This window comes from Acomys russatus, chromosome 3 (genome assembly GCF_903995435.1).
Source record: "Acomys russatus chromosome 3, mAcoRus1.1, whole genome shotgun sequence".
Lineage (NCBI taxonomy): Eukaryota > Metazoa > Chordata > Mammalia > Rodentia > Muridae > Acomys > Acomys russatus.
The window spans coordinates 41,254,773-41,281,635 of record NC_067139.1 but is presented as its reverse complement, the minus strand read 5'-3'; the positions used below and the strand labels follow the sequence as shown (position 1 = coordinate 41,281,635).

The following is a 26,863-nucleotide window of genomic DNA, read 5'->3' as shown; positions in this document are numbered from 1 at the left end:
CATCCTAAAATACATATTCTTTAATCTACCCTAGCCTTGTGATGAGCAGGAGAGACTTAGCTTCTGTTTAAAAGTGCAGGCCATGGCCTTCAAGAACACAAGGCCAGTTTCCAAAGCAGCTCTTGTCTGGCCAATTAAATACTTAGAAGAAAATGTTTTTAAAGAAAAAAAAGGGGGCAAAAGATAAGCAAGAACTCTGAATCAATGGTCTCTACCTACTGTATCCTAGTCTTGACCACTGAGGCAACCTCAGTCATGTGACTGCACTGAAGTCTGACACGGCCCTGCACAGCTCCCAGAGCCACCGCTCTCTGTGTCATGAGCTTCTGGAGTCCTGAATAGAATTCAGAACTTTTTGCTCATGTGGACTCAAAGCAGTTTTTCAAATGTGTTGAAAACCTCTGTAGTTTTGTAAAAGCTCCCTCTTGCCTTTGTTGGCAGTAGAATGACAAAGTGGACATAGCAGTTAGGAGGGATAGGACATGGACTCTCTGTGACATTTCCAACTCCTGTTCAAATGTCCACTCTCTTCAGAAGTCCCTCTGTGCTCTGCACCATTGCTGGCTGGTGAGCCTGTGGTTATCTATGCAATAAGCACATGGTCAGTGGGAAAGCACAAAACTATACCTGAAGAAACATGGGACACACACTGTAGGGAGGCGTAAGTGTCCATTTTGTTGAAAATAAAATCAGTTTTCAAAATAAATTGGAAAAAATAAGACCTTCAAAGCTTTTGCTCTGCATCTGCCTCTGGGAGTGGCTCACCCTAAGTGTGCAGAGAGGGCAGGCCCTTTAAGACAAACAGATGAGGGTGTGTATTAAAAACAACCATAGTAGGACCCTAGAAAAGTTACAAGGCTGCTATGAAAGAAAACACGACTTTAGGAATGACAGTAAGTCTATGGATGAAATGCATCCCCACCCATCAATTCAAGACACGATTTGGGAGTTTTGCTGGTTAATATGCTTTGTTTCTGTTTTTCATCTCAGGAGAGCTTCCATCGCACCCTATCAAAATCTCTCTCAACATGCAAGGCAAGGAGAAGATAACAACATAGCTGCCCTTGGGCCAAGTTTGTAAATCCTACTGGTCAACCACCATATGCTGTAAAACACTGTGGTTTTTCAGACTGGTTGAGTAAAGACCAACTCCAGACTTGATGTTGCTGAGCTCCTCAGCTCCAGCCATCCTGATTGATCGAGGAGATGGCCTATTGTTTAAATGACACAGCACTTTGAGGGGTTAGTCATTAGAGCACTCTGCTTTGTCCTGGGAAGGCAACTTCTTGCTTGGCTAGTTATGGAAGCTAAGGAGTGACTTCAAGATGCTGTTTGGCCAGAATTTGCAGATAACCATAGAACTCTTCTCCTCCAGCAGGCCTGGATTTAGCCTCCTTTGGTTCCTGCGATGACGCAGGAGCCTCCAAATACCAAATTATTATCAGGCGGTCTTGGGGGAACCTCTGGGCCCTGCAATAAAGTAGACAGACTTTCTATTGGAAAGTGCTCAGGAGCAATTCAGCCCTGTTCACATCGCTCTAAAAATCTTGCAAACCATCTCTGGATATGGTAAATGAAAATTGCTGCACAGCTTGTGATAGTGCAAAAGTTAGCCAAAGGGCAAGATTGTTCATTACTCCTCACTGAGGCAATTGTATGCATTATTTAAAGAGCCCTAGCCTAATGGTGGCATTTGCTTCTTGTTGTTTTAAGCAAAGCTATGCAAGCAAGGGCAGCCATATCACTTTGGTCAAGCCATCTCCAAGCATTGCCTACTGAAAGAGGTGAATACAGCAGGGGCCCTTAAGGTTCCACTCAGAGAGGCACTAGCAGTCCCTAAGCCTGATACCCACTCTTACTTGACCCACTTAGCATTTGAAATCTTGAGCCATTCAAATAAAAAATAATCGCCCACTTTCTTTAGGAAATTTGGAGCATTTGACCATACCAGACCCATGCCCCAATATGGTCTTTATTATTTCATAACGCTTTTTCATGATAGCCTGTTCTTCCTATTGACTTGCCAGATTCCTAAAAATGGGATGTAAAACCTTCCTGTAACACAGCCTATCTCAGCGCTCATCATGGCTCGTCGTGCTGCATTCGATCATGTGATGATCCAACTGGGCCTCTCTGGTGAGTCTCACTATAGTCAGGGAGCAAGCCATCATTTCCACCAAGCCTCTATCTCCTACATCATAAAAGTACTACATCTAATGAAAATCAGTTAAGATTTTGAAATCCATTGTCTAGGATGTACTCTCACACTTCAGTGACAGGAAACTGAGTTCACTCTTGGTGACATAAGATCTGTAGTCTAAACTCAACATCTTTGAAGTTAACATACAGTCTCAGGAAAGGTCAGTAGACATAGTAGCATGTGGTCCAAGCTGGTGATAGATTCAGACGGTGGAGGTGATAGTTGTTCCAGTGATATTTGCTTTAAGAGCATGAGGCAAATGCTAAGCTGTTTTCAAAGCCTTTGTAATAAATTTTGTCACCACCTATGCATCTTTTAAGGAAGGTCCTCCTTGAGGTGTTATTAGAAGTTGGTTCATTTAGAATATTTAATTTAAAAAATCTCTCAGAATATCATGGACCTAAAGCAAGGTATATCACTGTATGTCCAGTCTCTGTGCATGAGCTTTGAAATGGCTTAATTGGGGCTATTGTGATGTTTTAGTCAAAGAAGTTTTCATAAATCTTATTTTTCTAGAATTGTTTAAATCTAGTTAAATGGCCTAACACTTTGTTAAAAAGCATATCCAATAAAAACAGCATGTACACAATGTTTGGTAAGAAAAAAAGGACTGTGAAGGATTTTGGTTATAGATCCATTGGTAACTAATACTTCAGCAATAGATACCCATATCTGGGCAGCATCTAGTTGACATCAAAATCCACTAGGTCCTGTGCTAGGACATTGTTAGCAGATGAAATTGCTGCTTCCCAGAGCTGAGGTCTAACTTAAGCAGGGCTGCAGAGTCACACACTCACATGTGACCACACTCAGAGCACAGGGCAACACAGACCTAAGCAAACTAGAATGAAGCTTGACATTTGCATGGGGATGCAGGAGGCAAACAAGGGTAAGTTCTTCCTCATTCCCACTTCTTTGATAAAGTATCAATGGAAGATATGTGATTTTTAAAAAAAAAAAAACTGTTTTCAAAAATCATCAGAGATAATGGCTGGGAGAAAAAGCAGTTTCAGGTTCTGTAAAATAGGACACGTCTGAGAATGCTAAGTCTGGGACGGTGTTCAGGTGGAAGGAGGCTCACTGAGGCATTGTAAGGAAGGAATAGCCAGAGACTCTTGGAGCCTTACAGCCAGAGGCTGGAAGCTGAGGAAAAGCTGTTCCTTCCAAGTGTAGGTGACACATCGTAGCTGAGCCACAAAACCAAAAAGCCTCCAGAAGTAACCAAAATATTTTCTGAAATCTCTGCAGATTCTAGATTGAAGAGATGACTTTTGCAAACTTCCTTTTAGGACTCTGAGGGAAGACTCTCAGTGGGGTCACGGACTCTGCAGACATCCACCTACTTCTTCTACATAAGGGAAGTTTTCTTTTTAAAAATTATTTCTTTTATTTTTCAGGTTATAACATAAATTACCATTTACCCTTTCTTTTCTTCCCTATAAACCCTCCCAAATTCATGGCCTCTTTTTTCATTAATTGTGTTACATATATGCATAATATATATACATATATATAATCTAGATAGATGATAGGCAGATAGATAGATAGATAGATAGATAGATAGACAGATGAATGACAGTATGTTTTCAGGGCTGATCATTTGGTATTATATAATCAATCAATTTGTGTGCTTTTCCTTGGGGGAGACTAGTTCTCCTGCTCTCAGCATGCCTTTGTTGTGTAAGATTGAGGCCTTTGTGCTTTCTTCCATCCAAATTAGTGGTTTTACTCATTTGTTCTTATTGTACATATTGGACCAATGGTCTCTGTTTGTGACTCAGCCTTACTTCTCTCCTCCATTGAAAAGGAAAATAAACTTTATATGAACTTTTGTCAACCTCGGCTCTCCAGCTTTGGGCTGCTGGAAATTCATCACACTGCCTAGTCTTGATGAAGACCATGGTGTCAAGATAAGATATTCCTGAGGACAACAATGGGAAAGAACACAGATTCTCTTACCTTGCTATTTCTTCACATGTGACTGTCACTTGAGATGTCTACCATACAGACATTTCAAGGATCCTTAGCGATGCCAACTGCCACACAGAGTGCCTAATTCTAAGCAATAGCTCCTCTTATCTTGGTCATACCACAGTTGTTAGACTTAGTAACACCATGACTTTGAGCAAAACTTAATGCTCAAGGAGTTTACTAATCTTTAGGCATCCTTTTATACTTATCATGTCATATAACAAATTCAGCTAAACTCTTTGGTGGAGCCCAGTCTCACACATCACAAACTTATAATAATGCTAATTCTAAAACTTAGTTCCAACTCCAATCTTAAACATACCTCGAGATAAACATAAATGAATAGAAAGACGTGACAAATGTTTCATATCTACAGAGAGATCCCATTGCTAAGCCCTCTCATCCAATGAGTTTTCAGCAAACAATCAGTCTCCAAAACTAACACTGTAATTGTCCTCCTTAGCCTCCAAGACAGCTCAGGAGAGCAGCACCTAAGGCGGGATATAGTGATGTAGCTAGACAGGGGAGGCTGCCTCATTGGTGCCAGGGAGCCCCTGGATCAGGGCCACCTGATGTCCCAGCACCCAAGGCCTCCTATTCATGTATGAGAGAAGGCCTGTATTCCAATAAAGAAAGCCTGAGCCTGCGTTCATTATGCCTTGAATTTTCTGCCACTCTTAACATCTTGCTCCATGTTTTCTATCTGGTCAGTGGCCCAGAGGATAGGGAAAGGGGCCCATGCTTGCCAGTAAAGGCTGATGGAGTAACCTAATTATTAAAAGCCAAAACCATCCTCCTTCCTATACGCTGAGGTAACTGTTGTAACATCACAAGGCCTCATACTAGAAGTTAGGATGAGAAAAGAAAACAGAACTACCCAAAAATCAATTCCACCTGTAAAAAAACAAAAAACCCAGAGCCTTCCTGACTGCCTAGAGTGCATGCTTTAATTGCTCTCAATAAGCCAGACTTAAGTTCCGTCAGTTGCCTGTCAACTGTAAATGATGTATGTGCATTCTAACGACACTTCTGCTTTTTGTCTCCGTCCTTGTCCAGATAAGCATACTTGATTACAATTTCATGTTGACAAATGATTGTGGAAAGTGGGTTCCAAGAGAAGTCCATATCTGCCCACAGTTCCCAGCCCAGCAGGAGACAAACCCTGAGAATTCCCTAAGTGACAAATGAAAGAATCTAGCCTACAGGCCAAAAGAGTGCAAGAATCCTCAACTCTTCCACTGCCCTCAGCCCCCGGCCAGCCTTGTCAGAGGCTCTGATAAACATAATCACCGAAACAGCTATGCAGCAAATGGGTCAATAAGTATAAACAGCTGTACTTACATGTGTCTGGCTTGAGCTGACTGTTGGTGATGCCAAAATACTGGGGGTTTTCAATAACAGGAATCTTGGTCATTCCAATAATGACAGCATCAGGACCGCCCTCTGACGAAGATGGAGTGTTACTCCCGTTGGAGATGTGGTGGAGGGGGCTGGCAGAGTCATCGTCATTGCTGATGACCGAAGCTGGGCCTGGAGTTGGAAGAAGCATAGGCATTCTGTAACACAACGTCAGCTGAACTTTAACTCACGTACACCCCAAATGTGTCGCTTCAGCAGGTTTTGGTCTGTTCAGAGTATTGCAGTTATTACTACAATCTAGTTTAAGACAGTTCCCTTGCCCCACTTAGTACTTATCTCCCATTTCCCCCACTCCTAGTCCCAGACATCCACAAATTTACTTTCCCACTCTGAGTTAACAAATCTCAGCATTCCACATAAGTCGGCCAATGTAATTTGTGCCTTTCACTTGGCATTGTGCTTTAAGGTTAACTTCCATTGCATGTGTCCATATTTCCTTCCCATTGTATAATGATCCTAAGTTGTACAGGCATGGCATGCACTCTTTATCTGCCCCTCTGCCCATCGAAGGGCATGTACTCATTTTTGTGGGGATATACACTTCCATTGCTTTTGTGTAAGATTGGTAACTCCTAGGAGAGGCCTGCGCTTAACATTTTCAGAGTCTACCAAACTGTTTTAACGAAGTGGTTACACAATGCTGCGTTAGTCAATTACCAACAACATATGAGAGTTCCAATATTTTCATTTTCATTTTCTGTAACCATACGTGCATCTCCCAGGACGCCTGGGTTCTATGCACACCTTAAGAGCACTCTGTCACTGAAGTCCTGGCACAAACCCAGGTCACTTGCTTCTCTGGGGACTGAAAAGGATGTTGCAAATTTGGAGATCAGAGTTTCCTGTCTTCACACTTTTACTCACCTTCTTAGTGCCTCACATCTGCTCACAGGTGGGGTCTGGACTACTCTACAGAATACCCAGATGTCATTTTATGGGACTGGAGTGCGATTAGGCATATGAAAATGCATTACCAACTTAACTAGCTAGAGTGCATGACATTATTGAGATTCCTTTATATTATAGCAATGGCTACGGTATTTTCCATACAAGAGTTAATTTTCAATCCAATGCATCATAATACATGCCCCTCGAGTCACAGCACTACATTTTGCCCAACCAATATATCTACTGACTACTCAAGGCAACCAGAGTAGGTTTACAGAGATAAAAATATATGAGGCGACTTCAGACTATTGAATACCACATGGATAGGCACTTCACACATGGGAAGCCAAGTCTTTTAGACATAGATCACACATGCCTGTGAAATGAATAGAATGCACACACTGTCCCTAGAGAAGGTGGGAAGGAAAGAACAAGGGTATAAAGCAAGGCAGAGCGAAAGGGCAGAATCAGACACCCAGGCAAGACACGTAGTTGCTGAGGAAGAGAAATCTGTGCTGCACTCTTGCCAAGGGCACATGTGTTTCCAACCCCCACCCTAGCATGCTTCAGTACCTCTGTGCATTCTCCACTTTCTCCTCATTCTTAATTACTTCCATGTAAAGCAATTACAAAAACAAAAGTTGTCTTTTCAGAGTCTGATACAGTCTGAATCCCTATTCAATATAATGATAATCCACCCACCAAACTCCAAGATTCATTCCCCCCACCCCACCCCTGTGGGGATTAGTGTAGTTTGTGCTGATAACAGTTGGACATTCCCCAGCTAGCTGTGTCTTAAACAAAGTATGCGGGGGGGGGGGGGGGGGAGGAGGAGGGGTGGAACCTACTGCTATTACTGGTAATTTTTAAAGCAATCTCTCAATGAGAGTACTTTTAAGTCATGTTTAATAAGACACTCTGGCTTGATTCTGCAAACATGTCCTTGCACAGCCAACTTAGAAGCCACGCAATACTCAAAGCCAAGGCAAGCTTGCCGGTTATGCTCATCTTGTGCCTGCTCATTTGTGTGCACAAACAGTGGAAACCCTGCCAAGAATAACTGTGAGGACAAGTCCTTACTAATATCCTCAGCCATCTCTATTCTGTGATCTTTCTGACAAGCACCTAGCCAGTGATGGAAATGGAGATGTGTTATGCTTGAATTTCTGTACTCTGTCAGGAAAGTTTGCCCGCCCCTGGTTCCCTTGCTAGGTTCCCAGAGCAGCTGTTTCCTTCTGTAGAGCTACCAGCTACCAAAGCTTGCTACCCTCAGAACCACCCCCCCCCCCCAATGGAGGTGCAGTCACATAGTTCTCAAAAGATTCTAGGCTCCAACTTGACCCCGAGAGATGGAGAAGTTGTCATCTTCAAACACTCCATGTGTTGTGACAAAACTCCTCCTGGTGCCTCAGGAGTAATCAGAAACACCTTGACTTTGCTTGTTCTCGGGCCCCAGTTAGGCTGTGAGACTCACAGAAGTGCTGTGCTTTGGGTAGAAGACAATGGAGATTTCTCCAAGAACCCAGCTCTGGCCCGCCTGCTAGCTACACCCTGGAGCCCTTGTTTACAGTGACCCCCTGTTTGTATCAGAACAAAGAATCCACCCTCTCCTCCATGCCCCTCAAAGCACACTCCTTGTACCCCCACCCACTAGCTAAGAGTCAGCCCCTCATGTAACTCAGTGCAATGGGAACAGAGCCAAGGACACGGTGACCACGCACACAGAAGAGTCTGGATTCCAGCCTGGCACTGCTGAGGGAGCAAGACAATTTTTCAAAAGCCTTCTTCACTTTGCAGAAAGTCACCGTTAACAAATGGAGCATCACAAACCTCGACAAATTCATCAGAGGAATATTAATTCAACTGCTGTTCCCTTCATTAGTGATGCCCCAAAGCCTGGAAGACTGATATAGCTGGCAAGGCTGTGGGAATTACCACCATTTTTCTATGAACATCTTAATATAATGGAACACAGAGCACAGCAAGGTTGGCAGGGGAAAGAAGCTCCCGATGGGGACAATGAGTGTCTATATAATTTGACAGCAGCCTGTCTGCGCATTTTATGATTTGTGTCTTTGTGTGTCTGTGCACGTAGTTGAGCAGACATCACAAAAAAAAAAAAAAAAAAAAAAAAAGGAGACAGAAGTGAGAGGCACATCACAGTGTGTTATAAGAAGCTCATATAAGAACTTGAAAACTGAGTATAACATTAATACAAAGCTTTCACGGAGTGTACACAGTTACTGAATTTGGGGTAGTTAGTTCTGATTACAAGGCTGATAAACAGGAGGCAGAATACATGGAAACATGTTAGCTCATTTTTATTTCAATATAAAAAATGTTTTTTTTAAAAAAAAGAAGTACAGAGAGACCACTTTCTCTCATTAGAGCTACATGATAACATATCTTATATATTTGATTTTGTAGATGTTTCTAACTCTAGCTGAACATATTTTCCAGCGATTAAAATGGCCATCTGGGAAATGTTTCCTTCTCAATATCAACAATGCCTTCAGAGGAGGGAGGGAGGCATCTCTGCTCTTAAGGAACTGAAATGTCTTGCCTGTGCCCTCTGTTTTCTGCAGGCTGATGCTTTGGCCACTGCTATCCAGTCTCTAGATGGAGTAAGTGCCCTGCCCGTAAGTTCATCTTCCATAGAGACCAACCCAGCCTACATCGCTAGTCACCTGCCTTGTATGGTCTTCACATTCCAGGCCACTGTCCAGTTGTCCTATCACCCTAAGGCTAGCTGCCAGAGAACTCCAGAGAGCATGAAAGTCCAGAGCCTGTGGAGATACTGCAATCAGTCAATGCCAGAACTGCTTCCTCTGTCTCCTTGGTTCCTCCCCATGAAAACAGTAAGAAAGGCTTCTGCCCTCATTTCCATGGTCTGTCTACCTCTTGAATGACCATGCGGTGGGGAAGGGGGGTGCAGGAGGCCATGGGGGCGGCACAGGAGGTGCTTTCCTTGTACAGCCACACGCCATGGCATGACATGTTTCCTCCTGGAAACTCTAGGTCATAAGTTCTTCATTGTGGTCCTGTCTCCTAAAATGTCGGCCTTGGCACACTTGAGGAGTACAACAAACACCTCTGGTGGGCCATGCCTGGGACATTCAAAAGAACGTTCTATGCTGCCACTGAGGGAAAAACACACTTTTGAGTGTCCCTAAGGGCAAGTACCTTTTTGTACTCAAAGGTGTCTTGAGAGTGTTGAGGTAGTACAGCGGTTTGCTGCTTAGGGGAGGGACATACCGTCTTCTGGTGCCGTAGAGAGAGAACGGCTCACCTTACTCTGCACACACATCTCTGTAACCTGGAGAACCCTGTGGACCACACTAGAAGGGAAAACCCTTTGATGTCTCTGGTTTTTCTGAAATGTGCCCTTTGGGAGCTTCCTAGAGCCCTGGGTCTCTGGAGCTTGGCAATCCAACTTGGTCTTGTGTCTACTTTCCTTCCAGTTGGTAACAGGTTTTGCATTAGAATCTCAGAGGCTGGTGAAGGAGGACGTTTCCCCCTCTGGGATTTTTCTGGATGCTCTGTCTCAGCCTGAGCTCAGTTCCCTGGTCATTTGTTGACCACTGGGTGGACGCTGCTAGAGAATATTTGACTGTACAATGGCCCAAGTTAAGGTCAAAAGATAAAGGAAAGAGGCTTCCTTGTGTGGCTGGGCTAAGCAGACGCAGGACGGACAGCTCAGAAATGGGTGCTCCTTACGAGTGCACACTACTTAGACATTTTACCGACAGCCAGCCTTGCTACAGACAGGAGCAGCAACCAAAAGTCTGTCTGGGATGGTCAAATCTCAGAAATCCACACGAGCGATCGGAAGCTGTCTCTCCATACTTTCCACCCACTTTCCATTCTTTGTCTTTGTACCCACAGAAAACTCGCAGCAGAGTAGAAGTCCTGCTGGATCACACCTGATCTGTGTCCCAGTCAGGAGCAACGCCATCTGCATTCCCTCCACGAGCTACACGTCTGCTTTTCAATTGTCTGCCTTTGGTTTGAATGCAAGAAACAGAATGCAATCAAGCACAAATCACAGCGTCTGGATGTGGAAGTCTGTTTCCGAGGGGGGGAGAAAATTCGTCATAAATGAACAGCTAATTTACCGCTTCAGACTTCTATGGCACCACAGCCAACGGAACAAAGTTAAGAGCCAAACAAAGTCCAAGCTTGCCGGTCAGCCGACTGTGCAATGGGGCCCTGATGTACTTCTAGTCTGTGCCTTTGACCTTCAAAACTGACCGGTGCCTAGAACAGAGACAGCAGCTGACACGCCCATCAGATTAAAACCAGTCAGTTTCACGTGTGCAAACCTACGTACTACACGGTTTTCAAAAAGTAATGCCTTTCCTAGAAGAAAACACGCTGAGTATTTTGCTTCAACAAATCAAAAACTGTGAGGATAAGTCAAAGACGGATGGCTAGAGAGAGAACCTGAGTGAGGCGCTGCCACGTTGAGCGACATGAGCTGGGGGAAGCCCACAGCAGCGTGACTGCTTACTCACACCTTGTCTTGACTTTACTTTCCCCCAATTCCAAACCCTGAGACATCTGAAAAACCCACAACAGAACATAAAATAAATGTAGAATGAGAAGTGGAAACTGCAGACCATCAGCTGCCTTTAGTGCTAGCACTCATCAGCACGCCCCCAAAAAAGTTAAAAAATAAATAAAAATAAAAACCACGCCAGACTGAGACTTCCTCCCAGACATCTAAAGCTGGGCTTCAGAATTCTGTGCAAACCTTGTCTTTCATCTGGAGAACACGGAGGTTCAAATCAGATAAGAAGAGGCAGCAACCTGTTTCCCAAAGACACGGCCCAAACCCTGGGGTTAACAGCTCTGAGCTGCTGCTCTTCTTTCTCACTTTCTTCCTTCCCCCTAAGTGGAGAAATCCTCCTGAATCATCTAGCAGGCCAGCCTTGCAGGTGAAGACGCACAATGCAGTTGACAAATGCGCCACGGCTTTGCAGAGATTTGGGAAAATAATACGAGGAAGCAGATCTCATCAGGAGCTGAGAAAGGCAATGCAATAAAAAGCCAACACAAAATTCCTGGGTAGGAGGAGCTGACCCCTGGGCTGGGGTATATGCCTTAGTGTTTGAAGTATTTTCTGTACAACAGAAAAATCTACGGTTGTGAGTGAGGCCAGTAAAGGGGAGGAATCTACATGAAAGTCATACGCTTCCTTGCTTTGGCCTCTGTAGTGATCATCATCGTCAGTTAAGGTCCCAAATAGGTTGGAGAACTAAGTCAAGTGAAACAGTGCAGGTGAAATCTCCCTCCACCCTCCACGAATCTTCAGAAAGTTACTGCCCTGACTGTTTCAGACTCTGGCTTAGGCTTTGCTTTCCCAGTATCCTCCTTGCTGGGCTTGCACCCTAAGCTGACAGTTATTTATTCAGCTAGATATCCAGCTAGCTAGTTAGTGTTACCAAGAGGCAGGAAAGTAAATGCTAGGGCCTTAAGCAAGTACTGAGCTAAGGCCTCGGCACAAAGCCAACTTTTCATAATGGTTTTTCTTCTTCATCTAAACACTTCCTCCCAGTTTTTAGAAACCTGAATGAAAGCTTGGCCTCAATGCAAAGCCAAATAAATATCTTTTGCACATGACACAGTGAGCTTCACTCATTAGAGTGAGTCTGGCCCAGCAGTGTCTTGCTTACGGAGTTACTATGCCCAACCCTACTAAAATGGTTCCTCTTCCTACTGGTCACTTTTGGCATGTTCTATGTATTTGCTTCTTTGACAGTTCTGAGGATCAAATCCTGGGCTTCACACACGCTAGACAAATGTTCTACCACCAAGCTACTCCCTCTGCCCCTCAATATTTGTTTGACTATTTTTATTAAAAATAAGATAGTAGATTGTATTTTCCAAGACTTTCCTTTTCCATTGGAGTAATTTTCCAGTTCCCTTTCTTTCTTTTTTCTTGGTTTTTTTTTCCCCCACAGAGAGCCCACTAAAGGTCAACATTTATCTTTCTCTGACCCTACATTTCCGATTATTTCTATCCACTAATTTACAATAAACCTGGCAGCATTAAATGTCTTATACATCTGAGGCGCTCATCTCCTTTCCACACATCCATGCTATAGGGTAAATCCTCTTAATAGACTTGCTACTGATCGGAAGAACTTAGTAAGAATGGCTTTGGGCTGCATCGAATCTCACTTTTACCAACAATGCATGTAGTGAGGCATCTACAGTTGAGCTTCAGCCCTCCGTGAAGCGAGAGGTGAGCCACTTCCTACTTCCACTCTGCCATTCATGCGGCTCCACCTTACTGAGCAGAGACTCCACAATCTGTCTCCCTTTGTCTGCACCCCTGAAATCATTACCACAGTGCTTCTCACACGATGTTGCATTGCATGTGTGCATCAAAGAACACTGGCAACAAGAAAAGTGTAGGGATGCCTTTTGTGCAGCCCCTGTGATAGCTCTGGTGCCCCTTGCTCTTCATCCATATGTTTTCTGGATTACAAATCACCCTGAAGTTGCTCAGAGAGGCCAATAGTGCCAGTCAGGAAATGGCTGTGCGAACCAGGTTTCCTTCTGGCTTTTTAAATTGCCTTCCCTATATCCAGGGTTGCCAAAATTCATCAAATCTTGGAACATTATAATTAATTGAGTTTTCTATAGAGTCAAAGAGTATTAGTCAAATACTCGATGGGCAGAACAGAAGAGGAAGTAAGAGGACTCAGCAGTGGGCAGAGGTCAAGGAGACATCAGGAGAAGAGATGGAGCAAGGAAAGCTACAAAGTGCAAGTATCTCTGGGATGTTTGCTGGGAAGAAACCGAGTTAGTTTAGAGGGTTAGGAGACCTGTGACAGGGTAGGCTCCAGGGAGGATATAGGGGTGTTTTTAGTTAGCCTCCTAGCAGCTGAGGACTTGAGACTGAGGAAGCCACCTTCTAGCAAGCAGGGCCTATAATGGTGGGAGGGAAGCACCAATCCACCTACAAAGCCTTTGAACCAAAATTTACCCTGCCTACAAGATGTGCACAGATAAAGATATGGTAATCAGAGGGAATGACCAACCAATGCCTGGCCTAGCCTGAGACCCTCCCCATGAGAAAGAGCCAACCCCTGACATCATTACTCTGCTATGCTTACAGAAAGGAGCCTAACCTAACTGCTCTTTGGGAGGCCCCATCCAGAAGCTGATTGAATCATATGCTGAGACTCACAGCCAAGCATTGGGCAGAGCTTGGGGAGTCCTGTAGAAGAGTTAGGGGAAGGATAGAAGGGCCCGGAGAGGACAAGTACATTGCAAGAAGACCAACAGAGTCAACTAACATAGGTCCATAGGGACTTACAGAGATGGAAGCACCAACCAAAGAGCACGTATGGACTGGACCTAGACACCCTACACATATGTAAGCAACGGGCAGTTTGACATCCATGTGAGTCCCCTAGTAAGTTGAATGGGTGTTGTCTATGACATGGACTCTGTTACCTGCTTTCAATCACTTTGCCCTAACTGGGCTGCCTTGCCTAGCCTCAGAGGATGAGGAGGAGCTCAGTCCAGATTTGACTTGATGTGCTGGGGTGGGTTGGTAGGGGCAGTCTCCCTTTTCTGAAGAGAAGGGGAGGGGTATAAGGGAAGACGGTGGGATGGAGGGACCAGGAGGAGATGAGGGAAGAGGCTATGATTGGGATGTAAAGAAAAAATATAAAAAAAGAATAGAGTAGTAACTGCTCAGTTGTTGTGTTGTGAAGCTTATTATTAAACAAATATAAATGAGTCTCGGTTATTTGTGTGATAGCCAGGTTAAGAGAGAAACTGAGAAACAAACACAGTTTTATAGGGGACTGTGAATGTACCATCTGTGCTCTATAGAGCACTGCACTGCCAACAGATTTGGACATTAGACTTGAAACAAGACAAAATTGTCAGCAATCTCAGGCCAGGAAGACACAGGATCGGTTAATCTCAGACAAGTTGTCTTGGCTGCAGGATGGAGTCAGAATTATGGGAGAGGAAGGCGAAGAGCAAGAGACTGGCCTAGATGTTTAAAGAGAAATGATGGCTGAGAAAACCATGGTGTGAGGCAGTGAAGAGGCGATGGGCAGAGTGAAGGAACCAGTGGTCGACTACAAGTTGAGGGGGCTCTGAGGAGGGAATCACGAAGCTTCCAGCTGAAGACATTGCGGTGTGTGATGGTGCTGTCCATATGGTCCTGAAGGAACTTAGAACAGAAACAACTTTACTGCTCTCAATGGAAGCTTCTTAGGCACAACTCCCAGATACGGCATTTCAGACAAAACTCCCTACTTTGGTGTTTGGGAAGAAATGAGAGGGGACTTCTTTAGTTTGGATTTTGATATCTCAAAGACCCATTATGTGTTCATAGTGTCCCTGTGCATCCATAGGGTCCCTGTGTGTCCAAAGGCGTGCTCCTTGGAGTAGGGCTACTGAGAGCTGGCAGAACCATTAAGAGCCGAGCCTAATGCTAGAACTTTAGGTCATTTGTGAGCATGTCCTTAGAGGATTGTGAGACCCAGGGTGAACAGTTTTGCTCAGCCATGCACTCTTGATGAGCTGTGCTGCGCAAAGTCCACCCACGAGCCACGGAGGACTGAACCGCAGGGAGGTGACAGGACAATGCCACAGGCATCAGCTATGAGTCACAGCCAACCTATTCTAAACTGACCGCTCTGCGACTTTGTTATGGAGACGGAAAGCTGACTAACACAGACACACCAGGATGGCAGGACAGTCTGAAGCTCAGCACGGTCAAGTGCCCATGTTCTGGGCCCTTAGGGAACCAGAGAAGGGAAGTGGGGTCTGGACAGAACTTAGTCACTGATCTTTTTTATTTTTTCCACAAACACAAATAAGGATATCCAAGGAGGCTAACTCTCTGAGTGAGCTTATTCCTGACTTGCCCTTTAGAAAGGGCACTGTCACAACGAAGAAGAGAACAAAAACTTTGGGACCTCTGAGGCCCCAGAAGTAGAAGAGCTTCAGAGGGATGAAGTGGCTGCCACTCTCCCGGAAGCTCTGGCATCTAACACCCCTTTCTGATGGACAGAAGCAGTCATCTCATCGCAGAAGAAAACCACGGTCTCCTTTTCTTATTGTGGCTCACCCTTGGGCATTGGGGTTTAATGAGACATTTTACTCACAGCAAAGTGAAGAGGTCCCTCAAAGGTAAGTGTAGGTGCAGTCAGAATCAAGACCCACTCTTATTTTTTTTTTTTTTTTATTCCATTAGGAAATTAACCTGCTAAACCTTAATGATTTTGAAAAAAAAAAAAAAAAAAGCTGACCAGAAACGGGGAAGGTAACATAAATTCTCAGCAACTCTGAGACAAGACTGAAGTAAAGTAAATAGCAGGGAATATTTTTTTTTTTAAACATCTCTCCAAGGAAGCGGGATTTAGTGAGTTGAAAAGGAAGTACTCAAACCAAAGTGAGAGTCCGAGAGAGGAGCCAGAAATGGGCAAATGGAAGAAACTTGATTGTCCCTGAAGATCCCGGCCACACAAACCCTCTGCATCAGTTTTCCAAGGGTCTCTGACCTCAAGACACCCCAGTTCTCAGATTGCCTTTTATATTTCAGAAAAATCACACTTGTATGTGAAGAGAAAAATCACTAGTTTCCAGTACTTCTAACTCTGCAGAAACTAAAATGTGCAAATGTTGCTATCTCCCCGTCAGCCTACATCCCCTAGAATCACAGACCCACCACTGTAGGAAGGGGGCAGATGAAGGCTCTACTCTGCAGCAAAAATGTCCCTCACCTCTGCTTCCCGAGGTTGTGTCTGCTCCCAGAGGGCACCTGAAGGAGACAGCTCCAGGCTGCTTTGCCACAGGGGGATGGTGCTGTGTACAGTGCAGGCACCTCGCGGTGCATGAGCTGACTACTTCCAAACACGGGACTGCTGGCCACTGGTGTGGAGGCGAGGGGAGCTCAAGGGCACCCTGTTGACAGTTTCCTTTCTGGCTGACCTGCAATCGACTAACTAAAAGCTGACTTCAAATTAATTCCAGTTCCACCAGTCTTGGGGCCAAGTTTTTACTCCAGTTCCACCTTGTCTTGAACTTCTGGACATAAGCACTATAAATAAATGCCCCATCCTACACGGGGCAGAAGGCTGGTGCTGAGCTGAACTGATCGAGCATCTCAGCTTGAAGAGCACTTCCTCCTCAGCGGCCTTCACTTGGTCTATCTCTTCCCTTTCCTTTGGTTTCACTTATTCCCACTGTTCTCTAAGAAGAACATCATTCAACAGTTCCTAGGGTTGAAGATGTGTCTCGGTGGGTAAGAGCGCTGGCTGCCCTTCCAGAGGACCCAGGTTCAGTTCCCAGCTCCTACATGGCAGCTCACAAACTTCTATAACTCGAATGTCAGGGCATCTGACACTATCTTCTGGTCTCCACAGGCACTTCATGCATATACATACATGCAAGCAAAACATACATACACATAAAATACTTTTTTAAAGTTTCTCTGTGGAAAATAAAAAGGTATTATTTATGGCCAAAACCCTTGAGACCAACATTTTCCCCTTATTCCTGCTCCTTAGACTATGTCTCTCAGCTGCCCTTGCAGTTAATTACAACTATGTAAATCAATTTCTAGCCAGTGGAAGGCCTGGCCACCTGAGTCCCCATACTTGCCACCTGTCCCATTTGGCCAGAATGCAGACCACGCAGGATGACTAGGTACTTATGACTTGAAGACCACTTTCAAGGAAGAGCTACATGTAAGTACGAAGAGAAGAAAAAACAGCTCAGAGCTTTCCAGGAGGAAATCACACACACCGAACACACACCGAACGCACACTGAACACACACACACACACACACACACACACACACACACACACACACACCTTTATCCACGTGCAAGAGTAAAACCATTGTGTTTGATCCATTTCAACTCTGGGCCTCATTCACAACTCTAGGTGCTGACCCTAACTGACGCACATAGCTAAAGAAATGAACATACATGAATAGAGCCTTTACTGACTCCATACCTCTATGATTGTTTCCCAACTACCAAAACCTCACATTCAACATCCTGTGTCTGCTCATGTCCACACTGTTGTGGTGCTGAAGCGCATCGTTTTCAGCATGTTTCAAGTGACTTCTCATTCCAACATGCTAAGAACCATTAACACACACAAAAGTGCCAGTAAGACCAGAGATAACTAGGCCGGTCTTCCGTGCTTGTGTATGATTTAAATCCCTCCTCTGCCGGCAGCGGGCCTGAGTGCTGGGAACTGCCCAGCTCCTTTTCAGGGACCTTCTGATCACTCTCCCTGCTTCCCTCTGCAGCCTCTTTCCCACAGCGCTTCTGGAATAATCATTTTCAAGTACAAATCAATTATTGCAACCCTTCGACAGCTTCTTATAACTTTATAAGCTTCTGACTGTCGCTCCAGGGCCACGTGATTTGCCCACTTGCCTCATCTTTCCAAATCCCTAGGAAAGAATCAACAGGGGCTGCTCCGTGCCTGCTGTCCCCTATTCTTCTCCATTTGTTTTCTCCAACTATCAGGTCAAATACCACACACGGCTTCTTCGCCTTGGCCTCTCTGAGCCCCACACTTCTCACTCTCCAGGGTCTTCTCCCCATTTGGAGACTTGGATGACAATGTGGCATCTACCTCAGAGTCACCTGGGTCTCAGAGTACAGAAGCTGGTACTTTCCCTCTACCTATTGACTGCAATGGCCTGGGGATTTCTGGCAGAGAGAAAGTCACTATGCAGAGACCCATGGGTGCTTGCAACACGACACTGTGGAGCTACAGATCCAGGCCACCATGCTCCAAAACGTGACATTCAAAGTGCTCCAAAGTCAGCATCACTACGTACACAGGCCTCACAGGGGTGGAAACTGTACATATGATGCCACGTTCAGGCTAAATAATAGCCCAAATCCAGGCATGCCAAAAATAATAGATAAAATTACCTTCAAGCTCTATGTATACAACGTATGTGACAGATTAATAATTTTTGTGTTTGGAATTAGGCTCCATCTCCAAGATGCCTCGTTATAAGTGTGCAAATGTCCCAAAATTGAAAAATAAAAGCCAAACTCGACGCAGTTAAGCATTTTGGAAGGAGATGTTCAAGTTCTACAGGGATGGTGACAAGTGAGAGACCAACTGGGACACCAGGATTCTCCGCTGTGGAGAGCCTGCCTGTGTAGCTTGCCCCTGTCCCCAGAGCTGGCAGTTCTCTTGAAACTGATGAGAGCAATCCTTTTTTTTTTTTTTAAACACAACAGTATCAAATATAAAAAGTACAAGGGAAATGAGCATGTATAAATTATAAACCCACTATGCTTTACCAATACAATAGCTCCTTGATTCACTGTGGACCCGAGAAGACTCCACTAAACACAGTAGAGCTTGCCATCAGAATCTGTAGGTCCTGTGCCTGAGGATCAGCCAATCACCAGCTGAAGATATGTATACATACGTATATTTGTATATACATGTCTGTGTCAGTTATCTATATTAATATACTATATGTTCTAAATATATCTTGGTCGTTATTTCCTAAATACTATAGCATGATAACATTTATACAGAATCTACATTATATTAGACACTATGGATAATCTAGAGAGATGATTAAAGTATTCGGAGGGTTGCGCTCAGGTCAGGTACAATTACCATGCTCTTTTGCATAAAAGAGACATAAATTCTAAGGACCCTGGTACCCATGCGGTCCTGAGAGGGCCTCCACGGATACTGAAGAGTCTCACTGTTTAAAGCAGGAATACACAGGAGCCTGCACTCCAGGCAGTGATATGGAAGAAAGAGACTGCCTAGATACCAGGGAGGATTGGCTTTCTCCAGACACCGTAAAAAGTGACCAGTATGATCTTGAGCGAGCCTTAGCCCCTGTCCTAGGCTGGCTTTTCCTCCATAGAGAAAAAACATTGCGAAATGAAGTCTACCAATTTCCAGTGTCCTATAACATTAGGGACACACACTAAGAACACTGACAGGTGGCTTTTCTTTTCCTGAGCCTGGTGTCTGGGAAATGTGAGCTGACATGAAACTTAAAGAAAAGCACCCAGTCAACTGGCCTAGATTTTCCCTGGAACAATAACCCTTGGATTCTTGTAGGTCACTTTTTTCATCTTAAAAATAGATCCCTAGCCAGGCGTGGTGGCACACACCTTCTATCCTGGCACTCAGGGAGGCAGCAGCAGGTGGATCTTTGTGAGTTCCAGTCCAGCCTGGTCTACAAATCAAGTCCAGGACAGCCAGGGATAAAACAGAGAAATCAATCCTGTCTCGAAAAACAGAAACAAAAAACCAGACAAACAAACAAGAGTAGAGCCCTGCTCTGCAGAAGCAATCTTCAAAATCGAGCTTATTAATACTTGCTACATGACAGGCACTTAGTAGAGATTAGATACTGCTTTAATTAGGGGAACTTCATCAGCACTTATTGCCACATTTAAAAAAAAAAGTTGAAACCAAAGCCTAGGAGCTCATAGATTTAAGGTCCAGAAGTCTCAAGTGGGAAGAGATGAAATCAGTCTTGTTTGAAGCACAGCAAGGTGTCCCAATCCTATATTTTATACAACTAATTTTGAAGAAAGATGGCCGGCAGTTATTTTCTCTTTCATTTTGAACACATGGACTATTTCAGAAAAAAAAAATTCAGCAGGCCTCACCTCTTCATCGCTCACGATGAAGTTATACAAAGTGCTGGGATTTTCAAGTCAACTGCAAATTCCAGGGCTCCTTAACAAAGGCCACAGTCTTCCACGGTTAGTGAAAGGTGGGACCTCAGCTCTGTTTCCTTATTCTCCAGGCTTGGGCTTGGAGCAAGACGGGGTCAGCCCTCGCCTAAATAATAGGCTTTGACAGACATGAGAGAGCGAAATCAAAGCTTTGCCTCTCTCCTCTACCACCCCATTGAGAGCTCAGAGCGTTCTGAAAACATTTTCTCAGCTGCCACAAGCTCTCCTAGGGAAGGCAGGTGACGTCTGTCTGCACACACACATTTTCCTGCTGACCCCATCTTAATGCTGGCTTCACACACGCTCCAATTCCCTTCCCTTCAAAGCAGTGCTGGTGAGTAATTCAGAGCAAAGTCTTCACAAAGGACTCGCTTTACAAGTGATGCTAGTGGTCCTCAAAGAGAATGGCAAGCCCATGGTGCCTGGCAAACAGTTTATGACAAATTCCCTTGGGACTTGGTTTCCATGGAGAACCCAAACAGTGACTCAGACCTGGAGGACTTGTTCAGGCCGGTCCATTGTACCCTGTCACTGAGCGAGAACCAAAGGAAGGAAGGTCCCTGCACAGTGCTCCTCACAGCACTGCTTGCTGCTTTACAGTCTTGCTGTATCATCTACGCCATGTTGATACTTGTGATTTTATTATTGAAATTGTACATACAGCATAGAAATTAGTTTTCAGTTCTTCTGGATGACCATGTGCTGGAGCTAATACAGGTCGCCTCCTGGGGAGCTTTCTGTGGTGTGTGGGATTTCACAGGAGAAGGCTGTGCTCAGTGAGGTATCCAGCCGTTACAAGACATATTGTTTGTTGAGTCTAGCCAAGGTCAGGAAATGTGTGAAACTGACACAACAGCCAAGAAGGAATGTTATTGCTCTATACTCTTTATGTATTTGGAAGTCCCCACTGTGAAACAGAACAAATAGAAATACATGCTCTGATAAGGCAAAGTGTTGAATAAAACAGTAAAAAATAAAAACAAAAACAAAACCTGTCGTTTAAAACAAAATGCCAGCTAAACAGGTTAGCTATCCTGCTGGATCGCTTGAGGAGGCTACACAGGGTAGGAGAATAATTTTCTGCTTTGCTCTTCCCCATTAGATGGCCAAGGTGTTCTTTAGGGTTCATGGATTTCCTGAAAAATTGTCAAAATTGACAGTTCAGGTCAGGAAGTCTCAGAATGGGGTGCTTTTGCCTCCAGAGGAAAACCATCAGTATCTGGAGACATTTGGGTTGTCCCATGCTGGACTGAAGAGGAGGGCAGACGTTCTGAACAGCCAGTGGTTTGAAGGCAGAAATGCTGCCAAATCACCACGATGCCTAGAGAAATCCTCGTGGTACAGAGCCTGAGGTCACAACGCCTGGAACAGACCCACAAGCTGAGAACCCGAGATCCAAAATGCACTGAACAGTCCACACAGGGCAGAGCTAAACCTCTAGGATGATAATGATAACCGTGCTGGGAAGCCAGACCTAGGTTAGAGTGTAGAAAGGTTGGAATTTATTCTAAATAATGTAGGATCTATTTAAAACAAAGCTCAGGCTACCCTGCAAAGGCATGCCAATGTCTTCCTCTCCTAGTTTTTCTGACACTCCTGACCATGTCCTTTAAAATACAAAGTCATCATTGTCATCATTGTTGCCATCATCATCATCATCATCCTCATCACCACCACCACCATCTTGGGACTAAGTCATAGATTCACCGTTTCTTCATGAATGTGCTGCAATTGCTTAGGCTGTCTCTGAACCTTCCCTCTGCCTCCAGTAGAACTACCCTGCGGCTTGTGGGTGGATGTGTTCATGAGATCAAAGAGGAAGAGGAGAATGAGGTCCCATACCGTCGAAGACTCTCAAAATCGTCCCTTGGCCACAGAATCTGACGCCAGCATGTCAGCTGTGACTTCTGCTAAAGCACCCCAGATTCTAGTCTGCACTCTCTAAATAAACATGCCGTGACTCTTCCTATTTATTATTAATCTCCTCGAAACCTACCCATTGAGTGCCTGATAGGTGCCAAACAGTACATAAATGTGCTGAGAATTGAACGACCACATCACCGCTCTGTCTGGTAAATTTGGTGTCTTTATTCTTGAAATGTGACCTTCAAGCTCTGTCTTTGATCATTAAGTTCCACTCTTTCAGACAAAGGCACCTGAAAATTTACTTCCATAAATAGCTAATTAAAAGAAAAGAAATGATGTTTGAACTCCTAGCAGCACCTTGCAGTATTCAGTGAAAAGCCAAGTTCAGCAAGAGTGACCCACAGTTGGGTTAGCTCTCCAACTGCCCACCTCTCTTCTCTGCAGAGACAAGGACTCCCTCACCTCCCAACCCTGCTGTTCAGCTCTGCTTATGCAAAGTCGGCAGACATGGCGCATGGTCAGGCAGAAATGTAAACACTCAGCAGGGTGGTTCACTTCCTCTTGCCCCTGCCAGGGCGAACCACAAAGCCTCACGTACAGACAGAAGTAGCACAAGCTTCTGGCTCTAGAGGCAGCACCGTGAACACAGCCCTTCTACCGCTGTGCATTGTACAGGAGGAGGAGAAATGATCTTTCATGCTTTAGAAGTTATGGCTTTTTCAATAGTGAAGCTTCAAGTAAATCATCTTAAAATCACTCATATCTGTAGAAATGGAGGGATTTTTATAGTAACCAACCATTTTTTAAATTGGTTTTGAGGCCAGCTTCCCAAAATGGAATCCATTCTTTATGCTATCAATGAGGCTAAGAACCTTGAGGCTAGAGCACCCATGGACCCAAGGAGAAAACCTACTACAAATATTCTGCTAAATTAACATAGCAATAAGACATATTTTCTTATTGACATATTACTATATCCATAGATGTCTTAGAGATGTCTGTATCTATGGATTATTATATCCAAATAGTAACATTCCCCTAATGAAATATTATTATCACTATATCCATAGATCAGTGTGCATCATTCAACATGCATCAGGGAAGCTTCTTCAGAGACTTAGAACTGGCCAACATGCAGAGAGTGAGGGACTATGGACTGCTCAGCACTACCTGGACTGTCTATGCCACTCCCCCTCTTCAAGTCTCAGGGATCCAAGCACAAGAGATAAAAGATTGTCAGAGCCAGAGGTGACTTCAAATTTTCCAGACACAGCGTGCACAAGGCTTACACAAGCCAAGCCAGACAAAATCCCAGCACGGAGAAGGGGCTACCTGAGGAGCTACTGGCATTTGATTGCTGCTGGTAGAAGCAAAGTCAATCTTCTTCAATGGTGTGACTCCTGGTGCACCCTACCACACTCTAAGACAGGTCTCGTGCCCAAAATCAGCCACCCAATACAAACTGGACTTGGTGGGGGAAAGGGAGAAAAGTGGGGAGGCATGGAGAGGGAGTGTGTGTGCATGGATTTGGGGAGATAGAGACAGAGACAGAGACAGAGACAGAGACGGAACTGGGAGGAATTAGGAGAGGGGTAAATAGGATCAAAATATATTGTATGAGATTCTCAAAAAAAAAAACCACATTATTTTAAAAACTCATACTAGAAAGCGAATATTGTAGACAGTCCATGCCATGCAGCGAGAAACCATGCCTTTCTCTGATGTGTTGGCCATTTTCTCCTGAGCTTTTCTTCTGATCTGGTCTTGGAAGCAATACAATAGAGTCTATTAACTGTATATCTTTAATTTTTTGGGACAATTTGATGGGTTTTAAGTCAGAGATGGCTTGGATGCAAAAAGTGGGTAATTGAACTGTCCCCTAACACTGCAGTTTACAGTGTCCAGGGTCTGACTCCAGCTCAGGTCTTTGGCTTTCTTGAAAATCTCTCAACTTTTCATTAACTCGCTACCAAAGTCAGTGTTCTAAGAAGGCTATTGCCAGGTGATTTTCAATAGTAGACCACAAATCAAATGCCATTCTCAGTGAGACTTTCTGGTCCTCCAGTTCATATCATTAAGTAGATGCGGTAGGATGGGTGCGTGGATGCATGTTCCTCAGTGTCTGTTAGAAGCTACTTAAACACATTCATTCTCAGAGGGAAAAACCATTGGTCTAAAATCTTACCCAAATAGGATGAATTAGAAATGCTAGGATTTCTACTTAGCTAGGATTTCAACCATCTTTTTTGGTTATCATGGAATGCACTCTTTTTGCATGCATAAAATCATGTTGAAAGTGTCACCTCTAACATGACTATATTTGGCGATAAGAGATCACAGGAGTTACTACGAGTTCAGTAAGGTTGGGGGGCCCTTATATGAGAAAACACAGAGCACCTTGGTTGGCAAACTAAAACTCCATAACCACAGAAGCTTAAGAGGAAGCCAGAACTGCTCAGACATCCAGAATGATACAAATCCATCTTGTCCAGGAAGCATGAGAGCAAGCTGCAGAGGTGACCACCAGGTACGGACACTGTGATTTCACATCCTCAGTGCAAACATGAAGTAAGCTCTGCACAGGAAGCAGGGTGAGGCTGTAAACATGGACCCTCACTTGTGCTGAAGTACTTCCTCCAGCAGGTCTACCTCCCAGAGGTCCTCCAGTCTCTGCTAACAGCGCCACCAAGAGTGGACCAAGTCTTCATTTATCTGAGCCTGTGGGGGACATTTTCTCATTCAAACCACACCAGAAGCCATGGAGAACAGGCCACATGAGGACACAGCAGGAAGGTGGCCCAGGAAGACTGTCTTAGGGTTCTATTGCTGTGAAGAGATGCCATGACCATGATAACTCTTATAAAGGAGAGCATTCCATTGGGGCTGGCCTACAGCTCAGAGGTTTAGTCCATTGTCATCATGGTAGGAAGCATGGGGGCACACAGACAGACACAGTGTTGGAGAAGGAGCTGACCCTTGTACATCTGGATAGACAGGCAGCAGGAAGAGACACTGGGTCTGGCTTGAGCATCAAAACCTACCTCCCAGTGACATACTTCCTCCAACAAAGCCACACCTACTCCAACAAGGCCATACCTACTCCAACAAGGCCACACCTACTCCAAAAAGGCCACACCTACTCCAACAAGGCCACGCTTAATAAAATAATAGTGCCACTCTCTGGTGACCAAGCATTCAAATCTTTGAGTCCATGGGGCCCATTCTTATTCAAATCACGATGGTGACCTTGAATCCCTTCTGTCTCCACCCAAGTACTGGGAATACAGTTGTGAGCTGACTTGCACCGCTTATCCAGGGCTGCCACCTGACCCAGGCTTCATCCATGTCAGGGAAGCACTCTAGCCACCAAGCTGCATCCCAGCCCTGCTGTTGTGATCGCCACCCTACGGGCTACTTCCTCCTCAGTAGCTAATGACTTTCATCTGCTTACTGCCCACAAACAGCCAGTATGATTCAGGGTAGAACAAATGGCTCCAGCAGAAATAATAGATCAGCTTAATCCCATCTCCGCCCACAGGGTTGACAAATGGGCCTATGAGTAAAGTTGACCTGACAGAAACACAGCCTTGGAAGTGTGAAGTGTGAACGCTGATGCCAGTGATGTGCACGTCCGGGGATGGACACATGAAGGTAGGACACAGGAAGTAGATGCAAGTCCTTGGGTTTGTCTCCATGTTGAGGCAATCAATGAAAAGGAGCCAAAAGACATATCCTGGCCTCGGGGCTTTGGCCTTGGGTCAAGTCAAGTCCAAAGCTTGATATTTTCTCCTTGACAATATATTTATGTGAAGCAATAAATCCTCATTATTGTTAAAACCAATTGTAACTGCAAGATGTCAAACTAATAGAGAGGCAATGCAATAGCTATCTTATTTTCAGAGAATTACTTCTGCACCCCCTGAGGCCAGAGTAAATGGGTGCCATATTCTGGAGTTCCTCTGTGGACCCACACTTTATTAGCACTAGTGCTGGCCTGGACTGTTACAGAGACATAAATGTCCTGTATTTCAACAGCACTGAGTTTTCAACAACTCTGAGTCCTCTGGAGACGGAAGGACAGCCTATTTTAGTAATTTCCATGGGGATGAATAGGCATATACTCCAGCTATTCAAATATTTAACTAGCTCTTTTGTTGTTGTTGTTTTTTTTTTGAATCCCAACAAGCTGCAGCTGCCTGTTTTGTGTGTGCTGTGCCTTTAAGGGACTTGCTGATTCAGTAGGATCCCATGAATGCATTAATTAGCCTCCTCTCATTTTCCCAGCCCAGGCCTATGAAGAAATGAGTGTTGGCACCTCCAATTGCTGGGAACCATGTGAGTGTTGAGGTTACGCGATAAATGGAGGCTCAGAATTGCCTGCCTTTTGATGGGCAGTTCCGCATTGGCAGCAGCTTGGACTGTACACACAGGCTAGGGCTTGTGTGGCTGCGTGATTAATTTATTGGCTATCACCACTGGCAGGCAAATGAAACCTAGGCACTGGATTAAAGTGTAAGAGGGGGAGACAGGCCACTAATCAGCTAGGTACATGAGTTAGAAGAGGGAAAGGAGCCAGAGAGAAGACAGTGTGATAGAAGGGTGGAACATGATTTATCATCTTTAATATATACCATCTAAGCGCAATCTTCAGAAGTGCTGTAGGCCTGTGTGTTATGAGGACTTTGGCAGTAAACACTTCTTCCTTAAAACACTAAAATGAAGGGTGCTTCTGGGTGAAATAAAGAATCATGAAAAATGAACTGACTTCAAAGGAAAATAAAAGTGTTTGG

At 44.6% G+C, this 26,863-nt stretch overlaps 1 protein-coding gene across 1 annotated transcript in view; it reads right to left on the bottom strand.

The window, feature by feature from the left end:
• Positions 1-26,863, bottom strand: part of Ntrk2 (neurotrophic receptor tyrosine kinase 2) — a 319,485-nt gene that overhangs the window by 134,195 nt on the left and 158,427 nt on the right. Inside the window, exon 13 of the mRNA XM_051172708.1 lies at positions 5,513-5,701. Within this exon, the coding sequence (XP_051028665.1) occupies positions 5,513-5,701 (189 nt within the window). The remainder of the gene's footprint in view (positions 1-5,512; positions 5,702-26,863) is intronic.